The 20,857-nt window shown below is 43.5% G+C and overlaps 1 protein-coding gene across 3 annotated transcripts in view; it reads right to left on the reverse strand.

The window, feature by feature from the left end:
* ADCY7 (adenylate cyclase 7) overlaps positions 1-20,857 on the reverse strand; it is a 100,342-nt gene that overhangs the window by 23,001 nt on the left and 56,484 nt on the right. For all 3 annotated transcript variants that reach the window (XM_063141107.1, XM_063141106.1, XM_063141105.1), the window contains 6 exons: positions 19,814-19,959; positions 17,547-17,658; positions 14,452-14,579; positions 11,568-11,726; positions 4,947-5,079; positions 649-834 (listed from right to left, as the gene is read on the reverse strand). In XM_063141107.1, coding sequence (XP_062997177.1) covers positions 649-834; positions 4,947-5,079; positions 11,568-11,726; positions 14,452-14,579; positions 17,547-17,658; positions 19,814-19,959 — 864 coding nt within the window. The remainder of the gene's footprint in view (positions 1-648; positions 835-4,946; positions 5,080-11,567; positions 11,727-14,451; positions 14,580-17,546; positions 17,659-19,813; positions 19,960-20,857) is intronic.

Consider the following 20,857-nt stretch of genomic DNA (forward strand, 5'->3'; position numbering starts at 1 on the left):
ATTCCTGGAGGAAAAGACTATCAATGGCTACTAGCCCTGGTAGTTATGTACTACATCCAGTATCTGTTGTGTGCACCAGGTGCTGGGGAACATGGGTGGGAGGGTGGTGTTGCACCATGTCCTGCTTTGTTGGTCCCTCACCGAGAGCTGGTTGGCTCTTGTGTGAACTAGATGGACCCTCGGTCTGATCCAGCATCAGGGCTTTTCTTATGGTCTCCATGCATCTGTCTCATCCCCTTTCAAAGCCCTCCAAATTGGTGGCCGTCACTACATTTTGACACAAGATGATAGGAAAGGATCAAAGCCCTGTGTCATTTGCCGGACTTCCAAGATAAGTAGGAAGCACAAGGAAGTGGATGCTCTTTAGGAAGCAACATTAAGAGCTTTTCTTACTTTAGCTCTGAAAATATGTATATCGAGATCATAACTGCAGAACACAAGAGTGCTACTAAGGAATGTGTTTCTGGGATTTTGTGGACCATGTGACTGTCCGAATGGGTGCCAACAGTGGCATTGATATGTAGATATGTGTTTTTTTCTACCTGTTGTTTTCCTATTCTTCTATGGCTGTTCACAAAAATTCATTGTCTCATGTCACAACGGAGAGTCTGACAACCTGTTTTAAAAGGTGCAGCAATGGAGCATTACCTTTCTACGCCTCCTGTTTGGTGCAGAGGTCTCGCTGCTCACACTTTCTCTCTGATTTAAGTGAGCAAAAGGTCGAGCTGCCCCCCAAGACTCCAAATATCGTGACATCCGGACAGAGGCCCTTATCTTCAAGCCATCCTGCACTCTGGTTTGAGGGAGATGATGGTTGGAGGCACGCTGCTTAGACTAAAAACAAGACAAACCACAGATGCACGTTAGAAAACATGATGTAATAAATAGGGGCACGTTCACATGTCACACTGAACTACAGTTTAGCACAGGGGTGAGCAGCTTCAGGAGGTCCAGAGGACATTTTCTAACACTGGATTCCCCCCACCCCCACACAGGCCACAATCCTGCTGCCACCACACCACGGGGGGCAAAAATAATAACAATTGGCAGTTTGCCACTGAAATTTGGTGGCAAACTACTACAGAGCCTTAGAAAGGCCTAGCTGTGGCTCATTCTCGCTAGTGAAAATTGTGATGGACTGGTTTAGCGTGGTGTGTGAATGAGCCACACAATGAATGGCACCATTCTCTAGACATTAAGTCATCCTTCCTCAACCTCACGCTCTCCAGATGTCTTGGACTACAACCCCCATGGCCATGCTGGCTGGAGCTGATGGGAATTGAAATCCAACACATCTAGAGGGCACCAGGTTGGAGAAGGTTGCATTAAGTTGTGGTATCAAGTATCACTTAGATTACTTATTGTTTGGGTGAGATTTCAAACTCTCCAACAAAATGGCTCCTCGTCTCCTCAAAGCAGCTCAACAGGCCATTTTGGCCATCAGCTGCAAGGAAGAACACACACACCAAAATGACAGCTTTGGAAATTAAGACCATCCAACAACCACAGAACAGGAATGCAAGTTGAGTTAATCCATATTTCAGAAGAATCCAGCTAAAACTTTAGCAGCCAGTTGTCTGGGGTACACAGAACTTAAGAACGTAAGAAGTGCCCTGATGCTGGATCAGACACCGAGGGTCCATCTAGTCCAGCACTCTGTTCACAGTGGCCAGGTTGCAGTCTGCAAGCATAGAAACACATTTTAACTGCTATTGGAGATTCCTCCCATACAGATGGACAATGGAACTCCTTTTAGCCCAGCCTTCTATTCCATGGCAGGTTTGCTTGCTCTATGCTGGACAACTGCCCTCTGTTGCAAAGCTTATGCCATGTCTTATCCTACAACTATTTTGTCTAGGCTTTGTGACAGTGCTGGTGCTGGTTTCATACACCAACCTTTCCCCTCCTTCAAAGCCAAGTTCAACCATGTATTAATTGGTTTATGCATCCAACCATGCATCTGTCTAGCTCAGTGTTGTCAGCTCCTGACCAGCCGTGGCTCTCACGTGTAAAGGTCCACGGCATGGAGACCATGAAGGGGTCCCACAGGCAACCAAAAAGCTTTTTAAAAAATAAATAAATCCATTTTTAATATACATACGTGGATTTGTACATGCCCATAGTATTGTATCCATATGAAATGCCTATATACGAAAATACAACTTTCTAGCAATTATATATAGCCTTGCAACTTCTCTCCACGCAATCCCTTTCCTTACTATTTCTCTTCCTTCCCTGCCTCCGGACTTCTTCTTTGCCTTTCTTCCTAGCCCCTAGCCATGCTCTTTCTCATGCTGTTCCTCTTGACTCCCAGCCTCTAGCCTCATTATTTCTCTCCCCTACCTCTTCCTCTTGCTGTTTATCCCCCCTCCAAACCCTGTTTCCTTATCCTTCTGCCCCTTTGCCATGCTATTCCCCCCTCCCAATTTCTCTCCAGCCACCAGTTTTAACTAGCCAGGTCCCTGCAGCAGCCCTTATGTCACTAGCCACACCCCCTAAGGAAGCCATTTTGTAGTGGTGACCACAAGAGCTTCTTAAATTCCTAACTGTGCCCACGGATCCCGAAAGGTTGGGGATCCCTGCTCTAGTGCTTCAGGCAGTGAGGAGTCTTTCTCAGATCAGCTGCATGATCTTTTTAATTGGGTATGTTCAAACCAGGAATCTTCAGCATACCAAATATATACTGTACATGCTCCTGCCCTGCCCTCCCATGCTAGCCTGTATTTTAAAATCTTATTAAAAGATTTTAATAACCTTCATCAATGGATATGCAATAAACCCGGCCCCACCCTTCGCAAAAAAAGAGGCATTAATGTAGCCAACTGTTCTCTTGTCTGAGCTCTAGAAATCGTTGGAAAATGAAACAGGCTTTCATTTCTGAGCAAAGCGAAGTACACTGGATCACCATACCTTTTCTTTTCTAATCACTTTTCCTCAGAATGCCAGCAGCGCTGCACTTAAGGCAGAATGTGGGAGGCTCAAAGCGTATTCTTTTAATTACACACAGTTAAAGAACAGCCTTTTCTGGATTCTTAAAGTGTTCCTTGGAGACCGAAATCTAAAAGCCATTGTTTCATGGATCTGTGGCCCATGGCAACTGAATGTCTAATACTTTTTAGCCTACTTAGGCAATCATGGTAACATCCATTCTCTCCCTGTCCCTATTGCTTTTGATGTCCCAATTGCCATCCCCTCCTCTAGCTCCAGACAAAAACCTAACCCCCTCCCCAAAAAGCAGCAAAAACAAGCAAACATAGCCATGCAAAATAAAACCAATCAATAGAAAATGTGACCAAAATTAAGCATGCACACTCACTTTATTTATTTCGGCTACAAAATATAGTTTTGTCAGACAGCAGAGTTTGAATCACTCGTGTGTGTGAATTTTTTGACACACACCGTTGCACATTCACAGTGCCAGAGTTCTGAGTTAAGTGTATGTTATGCGCCTGTGCGCACACGCGCATGTACACAGAGTCAAAGCTGGTTTGTTAGCTCCAATCAAGATGTAGTACAGCACAAGTATGCTGTAGGCCATGTTCTGCTGTATTGTTCCTTTTATCAAGATCTACGCCAAACATTTATAACCTCTATCCTGCAGCGAATTCCCGGTAGATCAGATGAATATAAAACATCTTCTATCGGATCAGAATCCTCAGATTACTCTAAAAGTGGCCAGTTTGTGTGCGGCTGCCATAAGCCAACGTAAATTAATGTTGAAGAATTTTATTGCACCTTAGACTAAGGCTGAGACTGCCACGTTTTATGGATTTTATGTATGTATTTTATTGTATATTGGGGGTTTTATGGATTTTATGTATGTATTTTATTGTATATTGGGGGTTTTAATATTATTGTGATGATGTTTTCTGTTGTGCTGGTCTATGACCGAAATGAACAAACTTTGACTTTGGCTGTAGGGTGTATTCCTGCATTGAGCAGGGGGTTGAACTCGATGGCCTTTTAGGCCCCTTCCAACTCTACTATTCTACGATTTTATGATTCTATGATGGCCACCAATTTGGATGGCTTTAAAAGAGGGTTGGATAAATTCCTGGAGGCAAAGGCTATCAATGGCTACTAGCCCTGATGGTTGTGTGCTCTCTCCAGTATTCGAGGCAGTAAGCCCATGTGCACCAGTTGCTGGGGAACATGGGTGGGGGGTGCTGTTGCACCATGTCCTGCTTTGTTGGTCCCTGGCCGATGGCTGGTTGGCCACTGTGTGAACAGAGTGCTGGACTAGATGGACCCTTGGTCTGATCCAGCATGGCACTCCTAATGTGAAACTGAACCTCATTCCTATCAAGACTTTGGCTTCCCAGGTCCACAAGCCCTGAATCCAAATCTTGTCTTCTCCTTTCCTATCTACACCATAGTCCTTATTCTCCCTAGGCCCTATGTGAGGTTTCCCCTACCCCTCTGTCCTCTTCCACCACTGTTTAATTTGTCCTCCTATTCTATTGCACCGTTCTCACAGATGCTACTCTGCTTGCAAACATTTTATTCCTTACATCTTCCTGAGCAATTAGAATATAACAACACCAAGGCACCTCAGCCAATTGGCTCACAGGAAACACTCTGCTTTCAACCATGGGTGCGTCCAAATGAAAGGCTGCTAGGGCTGGTAATCAGAAGCTTTTTTCTCCTTAATGGGTTTATTCTCGTGAGAAAAAAAAGAAAGGCAAAATGCACCTTGAAAAAACATGCGAGTGTTACAGACAGAAGGCAACTTCGTCTGGACCCCCTGTAAAATTCCGTGAATATGGCAGGCTAATTGCATAATAAAAGCCTCATCTGGAAGCAGGCCATGCTAAAAGAGAGAAGAGATGTGTGTGCACACTTCACTATGAGTGCATGCGTGCATTTTTACATAAAAGCACACTTACCCTTGTTTTTACGTGAAAGCACACTTACCCTTGTATTTTTTTACAGAAAAGCACACTTACCCTTGGATCAATCACCAAGTACGTTTTTATATTCATGGCTTCGAGATACAGGTCTCTGAGATGTCCATTCCCTTCTTCCACCTCATAGGCTTTGCCTAGGTGATTTAGCGTTGCTTCAGTGATGTGTACACGGCTGGAAAGAGGGGAAAGACAGGAGCACAAAAGACTTAAACATTTGCAGAAAGGTCACTGTAAGTGATTCATTTCCATATCAATGGCTGTTGTTGACATGTCTGTGCTTCTCAACAGCTTCACGCTTTGGCAGCCAAATCCAGGATCCTGGCAGCATAGCTCCTTAACAGCTTTGCTTATTTACAATCTATCACAGTACATTTGTTCATTACATTTCTCACTGATTTGTGCAATGTCTTCCATCGTTATTGTTTTTAAAAAGGAGATACACTCAAAATATATTAATTCCATAAATTAAATAACATTGGTGTGTGCATGATTGTTATTTAATGTGCACACACACACACACACACTTCTATTTAATTTGTACAAATAATATATTTGGGGTATATGGTGTGCGTTTTTTAATCTCTTAAGGCAAGGTTCCCCGAACTTTGGGAGTTGGTGGGTACCTTTGGAATTTTGAGAGAGTATTGTGGGTGCTCTCACAAAATGGCTGCCATAGAGGTGGGGCTTGCCAGTTCATAAAATGGTGGATACAGCTGGTCACAGAACACTCAATTCCCAGAAGACAAATTGATGAGATGAAAAGAAAAGTAACTTGCTCAAGAACCCAGGGGCAAGGCAGGAATTGGGTCCAACCTCCAAAACACAAAACCACTCTTTTGAACCCATTGGAGAGTAGTAGCACTCCCCTTTACAACAAGCCAGCTTCCCAGTTTTTTAAAAAATGATTTTTAAAAATCTTAAGAAATATTTTTTTTTTAAAAAAAAACAATAGTAGGGGCAAGGAGTCTGGCAGGAGCCAAGAGAGGTTTCCATGGGCACCCAAGGACACCACATCTGCAGGAGATGCTCATCTGATGGTGGTTTCTTCTCTGCCTGTATGACAACTAGGAAAGAATCTTCTCTGTAGTGGCAATCCGTTTGCGGAACACCCTCCTCGTGGAAGTGCAACTGGCACAGATCTACACCAAGCAGGATAGAACACTTTGAAAGTGGATTGAAAACTGTATATGGAACATGTCCTGGGCCCCAACAGTTGTCAATACCGTTATAAACTGTTATAAAGCAGTAGCGTAGATCATGCCATTGTAATCATTTCGAGACCAGGCTCAAATGATTCTGTTTTGACCTATTTTATTTTTTACTGCCTTTTATTGTTGTTTCATATGATATTTTATTGTTTTTATTGCATATTTATTGTTCTGCTATCTTTTGATGAAGTGCAGTTATAGATAGCGCGACAGATATGCAAAGTAGAGCACGGGAAAAGAACTGAAAGGGAAAAAAATACAAAGGCAAGCAAGGGCCATTATGGTACAGTGGACAGAAGAGAGCCATGTTTGAATCCGCTCTGAACCATGACACTCACTGTGTCTCTCAACCCAGCCCACAAAGTTGCTGAGTGGATTAAATTAAGAAGTGAGGTGGGGGGACACGTGGGCACTGCCTTGAGTTCCTTGGAGGAAGGATAAGATGAACAAACAAAGGGAGAAATAGTTATCCTCAACAAAGATATGGCAAGGTCGTTAGGACAGCAGCCCAGTTTCTGTTCACAGGTGGCAAAAGTCTTTTGTTTGAAGAGCACAACTGCATGAACCCAGAGGCATATTACATTACCAGGAAGTTTGCTGAACATATTTGGTGACCCAAAATAAAATGATCCCCACATCCTAACATGTTTGAGAAATAATTTTTTTAAACCCTCTATCATGTTATGTTTTTTAAACACCAGTGACTGGGTTTGCACAACATGACAACCCATTGTGAGTAACTAGCCATGATGGGTAACTAGCCGTTCAGCACAGTTCCTGCTGTGGTTCCTGGGAAAGGAAGCCCCAAAAAGGAGGGAGCCAATATCTCCCCTTTCCAGAATAGCTGGAGTCTTGGGGAAGTGTTGAAAAGGTGGAGGACACTGACAAGAATCAGTTCAAGACTTAAAACTGAGAGGACCCTGGCAGTTGTGCACAAATTAGGACCAAGGGGGAAGGAGGAGGAGAACAAGCCATGGTGAACCTGACAGTCTGTTCAGGTTGTTCAACAAACAACCCACGCTAGGTAGCTTATTCACAGGGTGGATTAGCATGTCATGCAAACCCACCCAGTGTCCAGAACTCTCATATTTCCTTAAACTATTTCACTCTCTCTCTCTCCCTGGCTTTCCCCTATGCTTGGAACAGTTTTTCGGAATACCTGAATAATAACATCTCTTACCCTCCTTCAAACATCAGTTCAAATCCCACCTCTTCCATGAAGCCTTTGACTTCAGTGCTTAGTTTCATCTCCAATCAAAGACAGGGTTTAAGTCCATGTAACTGCATCAATTTGCTACCCAGAGGCTCAATTCAGACAACACATTAGTCAACGTTGGTTTCAGAACTCCTCGGTGGAGTTTTTACACCACCGTTGAGAAATGTGTTGTCTGGTGGGAAAACTCCACACAACGGTGGAGTTTTTTTTTAAAAAAAAAAAAACCACTCCATGCAGAATATCCACACTGTGCAGAGGAGAGTTCCTGCACAACCATTGTGTGGCATTTTGTGTAGCGGGCTCCATGGAGTTTTCCGTTGCGTTGCGTTGACTTTTCCTACTGGCTACAGAGTTCCCTGGCAAGAGTGGTGAAAGGAGAGAGTGCCACTCTAGGAGAGCTGCCGGGATTGGGTTTCTTTGCAGCAATGGCTGATGGGATACCATTGGGAGGACTGGGGAGAAGACAGGCTGGAAGAACTGTCAATTTTACTCAATGCCATGGTAATGCACAGTCACACAACGGTGGAATTAGAACATGTTGTGTGGGGGAGTACACCTTAAAAACTCAAACACTTAGTGGAGTTTTCACACTGCATTGACTAACGTGTTGTCCGAACTGAGCCAGAGTTTTTCCTGTGTCACTTTCTCTTTATTATAGTCATTTAGACCCATTCAGGTTAAAATACAAAGCTACAAATATCAGGACACCAGGCTACAATTTCTTCAATTCAGCTAATGCAGTCAGTCACCTGAGCTCTTATACACATGGCCGTTAGAAAAAAATATATAGCCAGTCATATGTGGGACCTTATCCATTATACAATTGACTACCAGTCTTTCATCTCCTTTCTCATCTTCACCACTACTGAAATATGGACTTCTAGCCTCTCAAGGAACAGACCTGTCCTTTCCACCCACTCCTTGTATTGATCTGCAAAACATCCTGTATAGTCATGGTGATAGTATTACTATTATTATTAATAGATGCTATCGTGAATAGATGCACATGAATTTAATGCAAATTAATGTTAACTGTATGCACATTGACACACACAGATTAGCTGCAGCCCTGAGGTTCATTTAAAAGCACTCTCAAGACTGCAAATTGCTCATCTTCTTTTCAAGGACAACTTGCACATGTGCCAAGACAAAGATCAACGTTCATTCAAATTTATACGGAAAACACTCTTCCCTCTCCACCCTCTCTTTGAACAAGCTGTTCAATGGCTCTTAAAAACAGGTTGGAAGCTCTCAAGAGCAACATCTATATGTATTACCCAACACACGATTATCCGAGAGTTTACTCAGCTGGCTAGCGTCACAAAGTTCCTCAAGGCAGTGTTCTGAAGCACAGACAGTCGCAATAGACCATGGTCCAATTCCCCCCTTGCTTAAAATGGGCACTTTCCAGTAACGTCATCATTATGATTGTCCTCCAAAAGAGAATCAGCTATGTCTGTAGGCAGACATGCATCTCAATGGGAAAAATTGGCAATAGTGCTTTATTACACATCAACATCTAATAATTTTTAACACACTCATTCATTTGTTTATTTATTTAAACATTTTCATTAGCTAGCTTCTAGTCAAATAACTGGAATAATTTATGTACTGCAAAAACTCCAGCGAAGCCAAAGTTGAGGATATTCAGCAAAAGGGGAACCGAGGCCAGATTCTCATTTGTGTAAGATACACATGTTTAGTTAAGATTAACAGCTTGCTCTAGTGTTGAGTATACTCACAATTTTGCTTGTATTAAACTAAGGCATTTGTACTTTTGAGGCATGATTACCTGAGAGTAAGCACCACAAAATAGAGTAGGCCTTACTCTTAAGTAAACAGGCAAACGATTACTCTGAATATTTTATAAATTTGCTAATTAATCCAATTCTATAGGCTAAGTTATAAATTGTCCACTTTATGTTGTTAAAGGAATAATATTAGTTTAGGTTTTATAAGAAAGTAAGTATTCCACATACTTCAATTGTCATTGAAAAATCTGGTTTCCCCTAGGGGGAACCCTACCCCACCCCCACCCCAAACACACACTTTTTTCTTATGGCATCAAATTTTCTGGAAAGTGTGTAAATCTGTTCTGAACCATACCCATGATGGATTGCACAGGCAGGGTTTAGAATCATGCAAGCCACCCAAACTATATGGGCAGCGATCCTAGCAATGTGGGAGCATCTGTGGATGAGGCAGAAGTACTGTTTAAATGAAGCTTATAATTTTTGTTAGTACTCATTGTCAGAAGGAAAAGCAGGAAGGAATATAAGAAGCATAATAGAGAGATATAAATTATGGAGACACAACTTCCCATCACAATTGGACAACCCTTTGAAAAGTGCATGAAGGACCTTCAACCATGAGTCTAGAAGGCAAAGTTTAATGCTGGCGCTGGGATCCTGGCAACCAAGTTCCTCCCCACCCACCCACCCAAAAATACTGGAAGGACACATGTGGTCCAAACACTACAAGTTCTTTTAAAAAGGTTCTTCAGCTAACAAGCCAAAGAGCAACCTTCTCCAACTTGGTATCCTCCAGGTGTTGTGGAGCACAATTGCCATCATTGTCCATTGGCTATACCTGTGTTGATGGGAGCTGCAGTTCAAAACATGTAGAAGCACCAGGTTGGGGAAGTCTGAGCAATGCTTAGGCAAAATACAGTATTTGTTAAAATCATACTCTGCAGCTAAGCATGCCATTCTCCAATAGCATGCACCAAGCAATGACGACTACAAAGCAGGTAACTGAGTCACAGTATAAACACAGAACATTGTTGCACCTCCAGCACCATCAGACAAACAGGTAACCTCACGTACCAGAAAAGAGCAATCAATCCAGCTAGTGCCATAAAAGTGACTAAACATAAACCACCTTGCTGCCTCTTTTACCAGCAAGGCCTTTCCAATATTTTACTAATGTCAACAGCAACAGAAATGCATGCAACGGACTCTACTGTGTGCCTGCCCTATCAGATGATAAACCTGCTCTGATTGCTGGTACAATGATGCACGATCCACAAGACTCAACTTGCATATGATTTCACAGTTCAGAGCGAAGGCTTCATTGGCCCCATTCAGAAGACACTTGAAACCACGGCTTTAACCACAGTGAATAAGGCTTTTTGTCTTATTCATTGTGGTTAAAGCCATGGTTCAAGATATCTTCTGAACAGGCCTGTCCTCTTGAACCAGGGTTATTCTCATGGCTTCCAATTTTCTGGTCTTCTGAACAGGCCTGTTCTCTTGAACCAGGGTTATTCTCATGGCTTCCAATTTTCTGGAAAGTTTATATCTTTATTCTGAACCACGCCATGATAGATGCTGGATTGCAATTCTTTACATGCTTTGAAATCATCATTCATTGAGTCTTCTATTGTCATGTGGCTAAAAGCAACAATAAAGGGGGTTGCTCAGTAATGCAAATGTTGTGAAAGAAAGGGGGAAATCCCTTCAAAGACACGACCATAAGCTGTGGATTTCAACTCCCAAGAAAGCACAGTTTAGCTGAAAATTAGGAAATGATTCTTCACTGCAAAGACTACTCTGTAGTAGAATGATCAATTGTCAAATCTCTCCTTTCTTGGATTTTTCTTTTAAGGCAGGCAGGTCAGGAACCTATCAAAAATATATCAATAAAATATCTGTCTTGGGCTGCAATCCTATGAAAGTTTACTTCTAGGTTAGTCACCATACTTCCAAACAAACATGCATTGGTTCAAGTTGTTAGAGCAAATATTGGACTAGTTGACTCACTGTGTTCCTGCCAGCACATGGATTCTATGACCTGGTTCAGAAATCATGGCAAAACTATGGTTTGGTCATTATGAACATGTTTTGGGTATACACACCTCCTTCCACCCATCTCTCACATCCAGTGTCCTTTTCTGGTTTGATCAAACCATCATTTGCTCTTATGTCCAAGTTGGTCCAATGATGGATACTACTAACCATAGTTTTCATCCAAATCAGAAGTCCAAACCACAGTTTCCAATCTTAGTTTGGATTCAGCAAGCTATGGCCATGAACCAGATAATTAAGAGAAGCCTGAAGCATGACCGCAACAGCCAAATTGTGGAAGATCAGAATCAGGACTATGAAAACTGTATCCAAACAGTGATCGTTTATACCAGCCACGTTTTTCTACATTTCCATTATTCATAACCAAAACAGTGCAGTTCGGGATTATCTCATCCAGCAATTTAATGGAAAAACAAGTGATGGCGCTTACCCAGGAACTCCTGCAGATTCCATTCGGTTAGCTAAGGAGACATCGTGAGACCAAACGTCGTACTGCCATTTCCGAAGCCCAATCACACCGCAGAGTACATTTCCAGAATGAATGCCAACCCGCATATTGATGTCCACTCCTGTGGCTTCTCTCACTTGTCTACAATACATTTCAGAAGACAGCATAAAAAGGCACCATGTTTTTTTCCCATCTTTATGCCTACAATTCATGCTGGTGTTTTAATTCTCCCTTTTTGCTGCAACGCTGTGAATCTGAAAATTAGTATTTGCGGTCCACGCAGCACTCAAAACAACAGCAAAAGCAAGAGCATGGGGTAGGGGAAAAGTGTTGGAATCTGACTGGGGGAACATGGCTAGAGAACGCCACTAAGGAACCATGGCTAGAGAACCCCACTAAGGATCCATGGCTAGAGAACCCCACTAAGGAACCATGGCTAGAGAACCCCACTAAGGAACCATGGCTAGAGAACCCCACTAAGGAACCATGGCTAGAGAACCCCACTAAGGAACCATGGCTAGAGAACCCCACTAAGGAACCATGGCTAGAGAACCCCACTAAGGAACCATGGCTAGAGAACCCCACTAAGGAACCATGGCTAGAGAACCCCACTAAGGAACCATGGCTAGAGAACCCCACTAAGGAACCATGGCTAGAGAACCCCACTAAGGAACCATGGCTAGAGAACCCCACTAAGGAACCATGGCTAGAGAACCCCACTAAGGAACCATGGCTAGAGAACCCCACTAAGGAACCATGGCTAGAGAACCCCACTAAGGAACCATGGCTAAAGAACGTCAGTAAGGAACCATGGCTAGAGAACCCCCCTAAGGAACCATGCCTAGAGAACCCCCCTAAGGAACCATGGCTAGAGAACCCCCCTAAGGAACCATGGCTAGAGAACCCCCCTAAGGAACCATGGCTAGAGAACCCCCCTAAGGAACCATGGCTAGAGAACCCCCCTAAGGAACCATGGCTAGAGAACCCCACTAAGGAACCATGGCTAGAGAACCCCACTAAGGAACCATGGCTAGAGAACCCCACTAAGGAACCATGGCTAGAGAACCCCACTAAGGAACCATGGCTAGAGAACCCCACTAAGGAACCATGGCTAGAGAACCCCACTAAGGAACCTTGGATAGGGAACCCCACTAAGGAACCATGGATAGGGAACCCCACTAAGGAACCATGGATAGGGAACCCCACTAAGGAACCATGGATAGGGAACACCACTAAGGAACCATGGATAGAGAACGCCACTAAGGAACCGTGGCTTGAGAACCCCACTAAGGAACCAAGGCTAGAGAACCCCACTAAGGAACCATGGATAGGGAACCCCACTAAGGAACCATGGATAGAGAACCCCACTGAGAGAGCTTCAGCTATTGGGAGGTATAAAAATGCAATAAATAAATAAATAAAAATGAGGAAGGAGCTTTGAACCATTTTCAGCCTAAAGGCCGAATTCAGTTTTGGAGCTCTTGGAGGACACATTCCATTAGTGGGTGAGGCTGAAGGGAAAGAGGGAAGGGCCAAAGGTGAAAGGTGTGAGAGCATCATCACATCTAGAGACAGGCTGGTAGGGCTCCTTTGCAAAAGAGCGCTTGCCTCCAGAAAAGGTCTCCTCAGGAGAAAGTGACTCCTGAGGAATAAGACTCTGGAAAAGCAGGCTTGATTACTGCAGCTGAGCTTTGGGTGGGATCTAGCAGGCTTTGATCTTAAAAGCTTTCACTGAAAACCCAGTCAGCTTTGGAATAACTTGGTCCATCCTATCTTTGCTGTGTATCTTGTCTCCTGAACCGTGCCCTGTGAATGATGCTGTTTCCTGACCTTTTGGACTGCCTCACGACCCTGCTTCTGGACTACATAATGTACCTGACTGATTTACGTGTGTTTGACGTCTTGCTTCTTATCGTGACCACTCTTGCTGTTGCCAGATCCTCTTTGTCTGACTCCATGCCCATGTTGTGACTTAATGCCTGGATTAAGACCACCTCTGTTATAGCCTGAACCCCATTGGTTTGCTGATTTCACTGTAGTTAAGTGTCTGCAACAGCCAAAGCAGAACAATAGCATCCATTTGATGAAGTGGTCTCTGGCTCCATGAAAGATTATTTTTAATTTATTATTGCATTTATATCCTGCCTTTTTTCTTCCAAGGAAGCCAAGGCGGCGTACATAACTCTCCTCCTCTCCATTTTATCCTCACAACAACCCTGTGAGGTAGGTTGGGCTGAGAGTCTGTGACTGGCCCAAGTCACCCAGTGGGTTTCCATGGCCAAGTGGGGACTAGAACCCGGATCTCCCAACTCCCAGTCCAACACTTTAGCCACTACACCACACTGGCTTGTTATTAATAAATGAAACTCCCATTGACTTTACTAGACAAGCACATACATCATTCGTTTTGATTTACAATGGGCAGCATCCAACACTGCCTGTGCGCTAGTGGGACCCATCACTAGTACAATGGATAGCTAGCGATTCCAAAAATAATTGAAATGAGGTGAAATGCTCATTTCCAGAATGGGAGAAGTCAATGGAACTTGCAGAAGAAGGCTCCGCTGACTTGTCCTGTTCCAGAAATTAGCATTTGGGGTCATTTCCAGAGTTATTTTAGAAAATTCTAGCTTCTTGTTGCACACATGGTCAGTCCCATGGGCACAAAAGAAAGGATGGAGGCTCAGCAGCAGTATTGAATACTGCCTAGTGGCAGGAACAATAAATGTTCTGCTCAGATTATGAGGACATCTATTATGCACACTTCTATATTATATATTCCTGCATTTCTAGTTCTAATTTTAATGTTTCCAAAAAATATTCTGGACTCTTTTTTTAACAGTCTACTTTTTTCTTTTGTACATACTTTATAGCTTCACACATGTCGAGGCCCATTTTCACACAGTTCTTCGCATGTACTGGCAAAGACACAGGTAAACCCGAAACACAATAATAACAGTCTCCCAAAATTTTTATCCTCATGCATTCATTTTCCTGCAAAACAAAAACAGATCACGAGTCATCAAAATCACTGTAAATACGAATTAGCAGGTATCTTGAGTAACACAAATCATATGCTTTACTGTGCAGAACAAACAAATTATTCATTGTCTTGACTTTAACTGAAACAGCAGTTTTCTGTTGTGTTCCAAGGAACTCGAAGATGGGTGGGGTGGGGGCTCCTTAGAAGCTTATCAGGGATTCTTCATGGACTGTTTGGGGATCACATATTGGCTTAATAAGCCAATATATGAACAAGCATCTTAGGCACACATCCAACCCCTCTGCACAAGCCTGCAAACCAACCAGGAAGTCTTCCATTAAGTAGCGGCCCAATTTGCACATCACAACAACACCCGTTGTTGTTTTTTAAAAAACTCTCTGTATTTGTGCACGAGGACCACTTCCACTCCTAGTGGGAGTAGCTAAACAACCGAAGGACACTTCTTCTCTGGGTTGCTTAACGGTGCATCCAAACCTATACCTAAGGTTTGTCTCTCCCTTTAGGGTTCAATATTTGTTGTTGTTTATTCGTTCAGTCGCTTCCGACTCTTCGTGACTTCATGGACCAGCCCACGCCAGAGCTTTCTGTCGGCTGTCAAGTCTGTCACCTCCAGAATATCATCCCTCCATCTTGCCCTTGGTCGGCCCCTCTTCCTTTTGCCTTCCACTTTCCCTAGCATCAGCCTCTTCTCCAGGGTGTCCTGTCTTCTCATTATGTGGCCAAAGTACTTCAGTTTTGCCTTTAATACCATTCCCTCAAGTGAGCAGTCTGGCTTTATTTCCTGGAGTATGGACTGGTTGGATCTTCTTGCAGTCCAAGGCACTCTCAGAATTTTCCTCCAACACCACAGTTCAAAAGCATCTATCTTCCTTCGCTCAGCTTTCCTTATGGTCCATCATATAAGCAAGTGTAAAGAGATGCATCCTGAGGCAAAAAAAAATTCCCAACTTCGCATATATAGCTCACAGTCACACAACAGTGGAGTTGGAACACGCTGTGTGCTGAGTACCCCCTACAAACTCCGCTGCTGAGTGGCATTTTCACACCGCGTAGGCAAAAGTGTTTATTTATTTATTTATTTATTTATTGCATTTCTATAACGCCCAATAGCCGGAGCTCTCTGGACGGTTCACAAAAATTAAAAACATTCAAAGTATAAAACAACAGTATAAAACCATAATATAAAATACAATATAAAAGCTCAACCAGATAAAAACAGCAGCAATGCAAGATTACAAATTTAAAACACCATGAGGGAATCTACACGTAGTACCGAGGGCGCTTGCATGCGCCTCCAGTGTGCCGTCAAAACGATGGTGTAGACGGCGAAAGAAGAGACGGAGGAGGAGGAGGCTGAGGAACCGGCCGCGTCCTTGCCGCTGCTGCCAGGCCTCCTGCTGACAGGGTAAGAGTCACCTGGGTCGGAGAGCTCAGCTTCCGCCTCCGCCAAGCTCTCCGACCTGGGTGGCTCTTAGCCCGGCAGCAGGAGGCCGGCGGGGAGGCGGCGGCGGCAGCAGCAAGAAGGACGCGGCCGGTTCCCCAGCCTCCTCCTCCTCCGTCTCTTCCTCCGTCTCTTCTTTCGCCGTCTACACCAACGTTTTGACGGCGCACTGGAGGCGCACGCAAGCGCCTTCGGTACTACGTGTAGATTCCCTCCAAGTTAAAATTTATTTATAGACTGTTAAAATGCTGGGAGAATAAAACGGTGTTGTGTGAACTGAGCCATCTTCTCATCCTCCTCTACTACTTACAAAATTTTAACAAGCTGATCTGCAAGCACTATATGAGAAACAAAAATGAAAAGGGAGACTGAACTTTAAACATATTAATTATGCATTTATGCTATTTTAGCACACAAGTTGTTTCAGTACATTTAGTGATTCAGTTCTACCATATCCATCAAGACTTAATTAAGTTAAGATCTCAATAGCTTCTTTGCCTTTAAATGAGCTATACTTCAGTGACAAATCACTTTTAGGCCATAATTTCCTAATCATTAGCATTTATAATTGTATAGCTTGAAATGGTCAGAAATGGAACCTTCCATATAGCCACACAGAGACATAAAGCCGCTTAATACAATGAACATTTCTAGAAGCTTCCATTTAAAAGACATGGAAGAACCTTTTATATTAAAACATCATGTTCAGATAGTCTCTGGACTCAAAGTTGACTAGTGTAAAGGCCATTATTATTATTATAGTTATTATTATATTGATTTGTATCCCGCCTTTTACCCAATACTGGGCCTCAAGGCAGCCATGGCATTAGTAAGCCTACTTCTTTCCTGATATTTTGCCCCTCAGTCCCTCCCTACACAGGGGCTCATGAATAATGCAAATCCCTCTCTGAAATTTCCATGCAGTGTGCTTCACGCTCCCCGACTGGCCAGCCCTTCCCCCTCCCACTAGCAGCAACAGCCTATTTATTTATTTATTTATTTATTACATTTTTATACTGCCCAATAGCCGAAGCTCTCTGGGCGGTTCACACAGCTGGGCAGTCGATTGCCATGTCGATTGGCTGAGCAAGGCTGTCCATTATCCCATGGCAGAGGGGATGCCCTGTGGAAATTAATTACTGTTCCTCCCCCGACTTCCTGGTTTGGGCATCTCAATTGCCAAACTATGCTTTGCACTTGCCCTTCAAACCTGAATTGGAAACCATGATATGAAGTGGGTTACCAACATAGATTTGGAGGACAAACCATAGCTTGCCAATTTGGAAGCAAATGGCAAACAATGTTTGCCCAAATCATGAGGTTAGGTGGGGAATCTGCATGCCCAAGGCTCAGATCCGATGGCCAAATATGGTTTGGCTTGCATCCTTTATTACAGTTTATAAGTCTCAGTGTTGAATGGATCACTGAATTTGAGACTATTGAGCATGTGAGAATACTGAAGTGAATTTGAGAATACTTAAATAACAAAAAGTTTATCTGTCAAGAAGTTACTGACCTTTGCAATTTGGTCAAATTTCCCAAAAAGTTCATTCAACATCACCACCAGCTCTTTGGGAGAGCAATCACTTGCCAGGCGTGTGAATCCTACAATATCTGCATACAGGATACTAAAAGCAAGGACATAATGTTCAATCACATATTTAATTATTTTTCATTTATTACTTCAGATAAGTCAATCTTTAAACCTTGCTGAAAACCACTGAAAACTCCTTATACTTCTTATCCCACCCTTACTGCCCTGAATTATTCCCATGTGTGTGTGTTTGTCCACATATAAGGTATTGACTCAGTTGCTATTTTTCTTATCTTGTGAAACTAACTCAGCTTAATAAGATTTCTGAATAGGGGCAAGTTAACTAGAATTTTGCAAGGCAAGGTTTCCCAGTATGTATTGCCATGTTGGTCCAGACCAGAATAAGCCCTATTCAGGAATATAAAATTAGGTAGTCTCTACATGTGAAGGAGAGTAGGGAGCAGCACATTAGCTCCACTCCACCCACCACCATTGCTGCTTCCATCACACACACACATCCAATGTGTAAAGGGCAACTTTCTTCAGCGAAGAGGCTCTCCCTCGCTATTTAGAAGCCTGATTTTTCAGGTTTCTAGATTGCACGTAAAACCCCCAGGACAGAGCAAGCTCTATGCTTCTGACAGTCACCCTCTACAAGAATTACACAAGAGGAGAGACAGAGGTACCATACTTATCCCTGTACAGATTACATTAAATTGCCTGAATAGGGCTATAATGTTTCTAAGATCTCTTAGCTGTAATCAGGGGTGTCCCACCCCGTTCATAAACCACCCAGTTCCCCATAAATTCATTCCTGTTCCCTTCTCAACATTAATGATAGTCAGTGTTACAACTAGCACTAACTATGGTTAGCTTTAATCAGGGTTACCAAACAAGCTACTAACCATGATTTCTGTTTGGAAACATGGTTAGAAGCGGATTCTGATTAAAGCGAAACATAGTTAGTGTAGATATGGCCATAGTTAATGTTAAAAGAGTTAGGTCCTTGCTAGACCTACCTTAAAATCCTGGCGTGTGGAGGGGCCAGCCCACACTAGAAGTAGCGCGGGCTGTTGCTCCTATCCACATGTCGACGCGACGGGGTAAAGGAAAGTCCCGTCGCATCGGCCATTTTGTTTGGGAACTTAAAGGGGCCATGTGCGCAGGAGCGCACCAACGATAAAGGTAGGGTGGGTTTTTTTTTAAAAAAAAGGGGTTCCCCCTTCCCCCCCGCCTGTGATTTCCCCCCCTGGCTGCAATCCCCCCCGCCTGCCCGCAATCTCCGATCCCCCCATCCCCCCTGCCCGTGATCTCCGATTTTCCCCATCTCCCCCCCGAGTCCATTTCACCCCCATCTCCCCCCTGCCCCGATGGCCACAGTGCTCCTGCGGAGCGTTGTGCGCCGCTTTTCCCGGCTACTCGCGAGTAAATGTGGTAGCCGGGAAAAGCATTGGAACGGCCTACAGGCTCGCAGTCTTGGGCTCAGCCTGAGACCGCGGGAAATACCTGGCCACAAGCGGTGCCAGTTATCCTGGGCCAAGGGAAGGTTACTCCTGCCTGAGCCCGGGATCCCCTGTGCATCATCTGGATGCACACGGGCCGGGCCGGGGCTCACAACAGGCTACCCCATCATCTAGTGAGGAGGGAAATAGTGGGGGAGGGGAGGGAGATCACATTACATCTGTACTAAACCAGTGACAATTTAGTGTATTTATTTATTTATTTTTATGTTTATAAAACCCCACCCATTTTTTCAAGGCAAATAACCTCCACAAAGCAGCTTACAATATAATCAACTAGTATAAATACATTTTAAAACTATATCATAAACCGTTATCATAAAAATAATTTAAAATATAAGCATATAACAAAATACATTAAACTTAAGACAGAAAAATTTAAACATTCTAACCCGGACTAGCAAAGAGCAGTAACCGTTTTGAAACTCCAGACCAACATCAGCAATTTAAAGCCAATTGGATTAAAAAGATCCTTAAGATCTACTTAAAAGCAATTAAATAGGGAGCCAAGTGCACAACTCAGGGAGAAAATCCCACCAAGGTGAGCCTACCATAAAAAGAGTGGCCACTTCTTTGGAGAATACATATGGCATAGGATCGATCCAAGATCAGTTCTCTATGAAACACCTGCCAGCCATCAAGGGAAATTACAAGAACTGGATGGTTCTCTAGGATATTGGCAAATAGAAATAACTATTATCGAAACCATGAAGGGTTATACTGGCTCACCTAACATTCTGGTGTCGCTTCACATACAGGCTGTGGAAATTGTTGTCATGCTTTTTCATATCATTGGTTTCTTTTAGACGTTCTATGATGGCTAGTTTCATTCCCATTGAGATATGAGCTGGCAGTATTGATAAAAGCAAGCTTTCCTAAGAGGAAAGAGGAACTTTTGAGAAATGCAAAGCAACACTGGTATTACAAAACTATAAACCTCTTTAGCAAAAAGATCTGGAAAAAAAATTGTGAAGAATGAATTGCAATGCAGTGGAAATGACGCTCATTCATTCAGCCAAAAGACAATGTTCCCTCAAACATTGGACAATTCAAAGAAAAGAAGAGTTCAATGAAAGATCTTTTACTCTGGCTCATTTGTTGACTCCACCACCCATAAAGGAGTGACATTTGACAAACAGGAACAAACAACTGAAAAATTGTAAGCGGAGTTGGCATCAAGGGTAGGTCATGACTGAGCACCTGCTGTGAGCCCACAAGCAAGCTGGGACCCAATGACAAGAGTTCCCTGGAGTTGCTCCTCCTCTTCCCCACTGCAACCTCCTTATTCACCTGCCTCTTGCTCTGGCTCAGACAACAGTGGTGGTGAGGAGGAGATGACCCCACCTACTTGCTCACTAGATTTCTGTCTGTTAAGGAAGTGAGCGGGAGTAACAATCAGTAAGACAATGAATAGTAGCTGTTGACAATGAGGGAGTAGTAGCTTGTTGCTCAAGGACTGTCAAAAACTGGAGTCGACAGAGTTTGTAAGTGGGATCCATGGCAGAATTCACTCAATTTCTCAGTACATGCTCTGCTTACACGGCTTGAGACCACAATGCCTGATGGAATGCCTCTCCCAACATGAACCTACCCATACACTACGCTCAACATCTAAGGTCCTCCTCCGGGTGCCTACTCCGAGGGAAGCTCGGAGAATGGCAACAACGGAGAGGGCCTTTTCAGTGGTGGCCCCTCAATTATGGAATGATCTCCCCGACAAGGTTCACCTGGCACCAACATTATTATGTTTTCGGTGCCAGGTCAAGACTTTTC

This window comes from Elgaria multicarinata, chromosome 14 (genome assembly GCF_023053635.1).
Source record: "Elgaria multicarinata webbii isolate HBS135686 ecotype San Diego chromosome 14, rElgMul1.1.pri, whole genome shotgun sequence".
Lineage (NCBI taxonomy): Eukaryota > Metazoa > Chordata > Lepidosauria > Squamata > Anguidae > Elgaria > Elgaria multicarinata.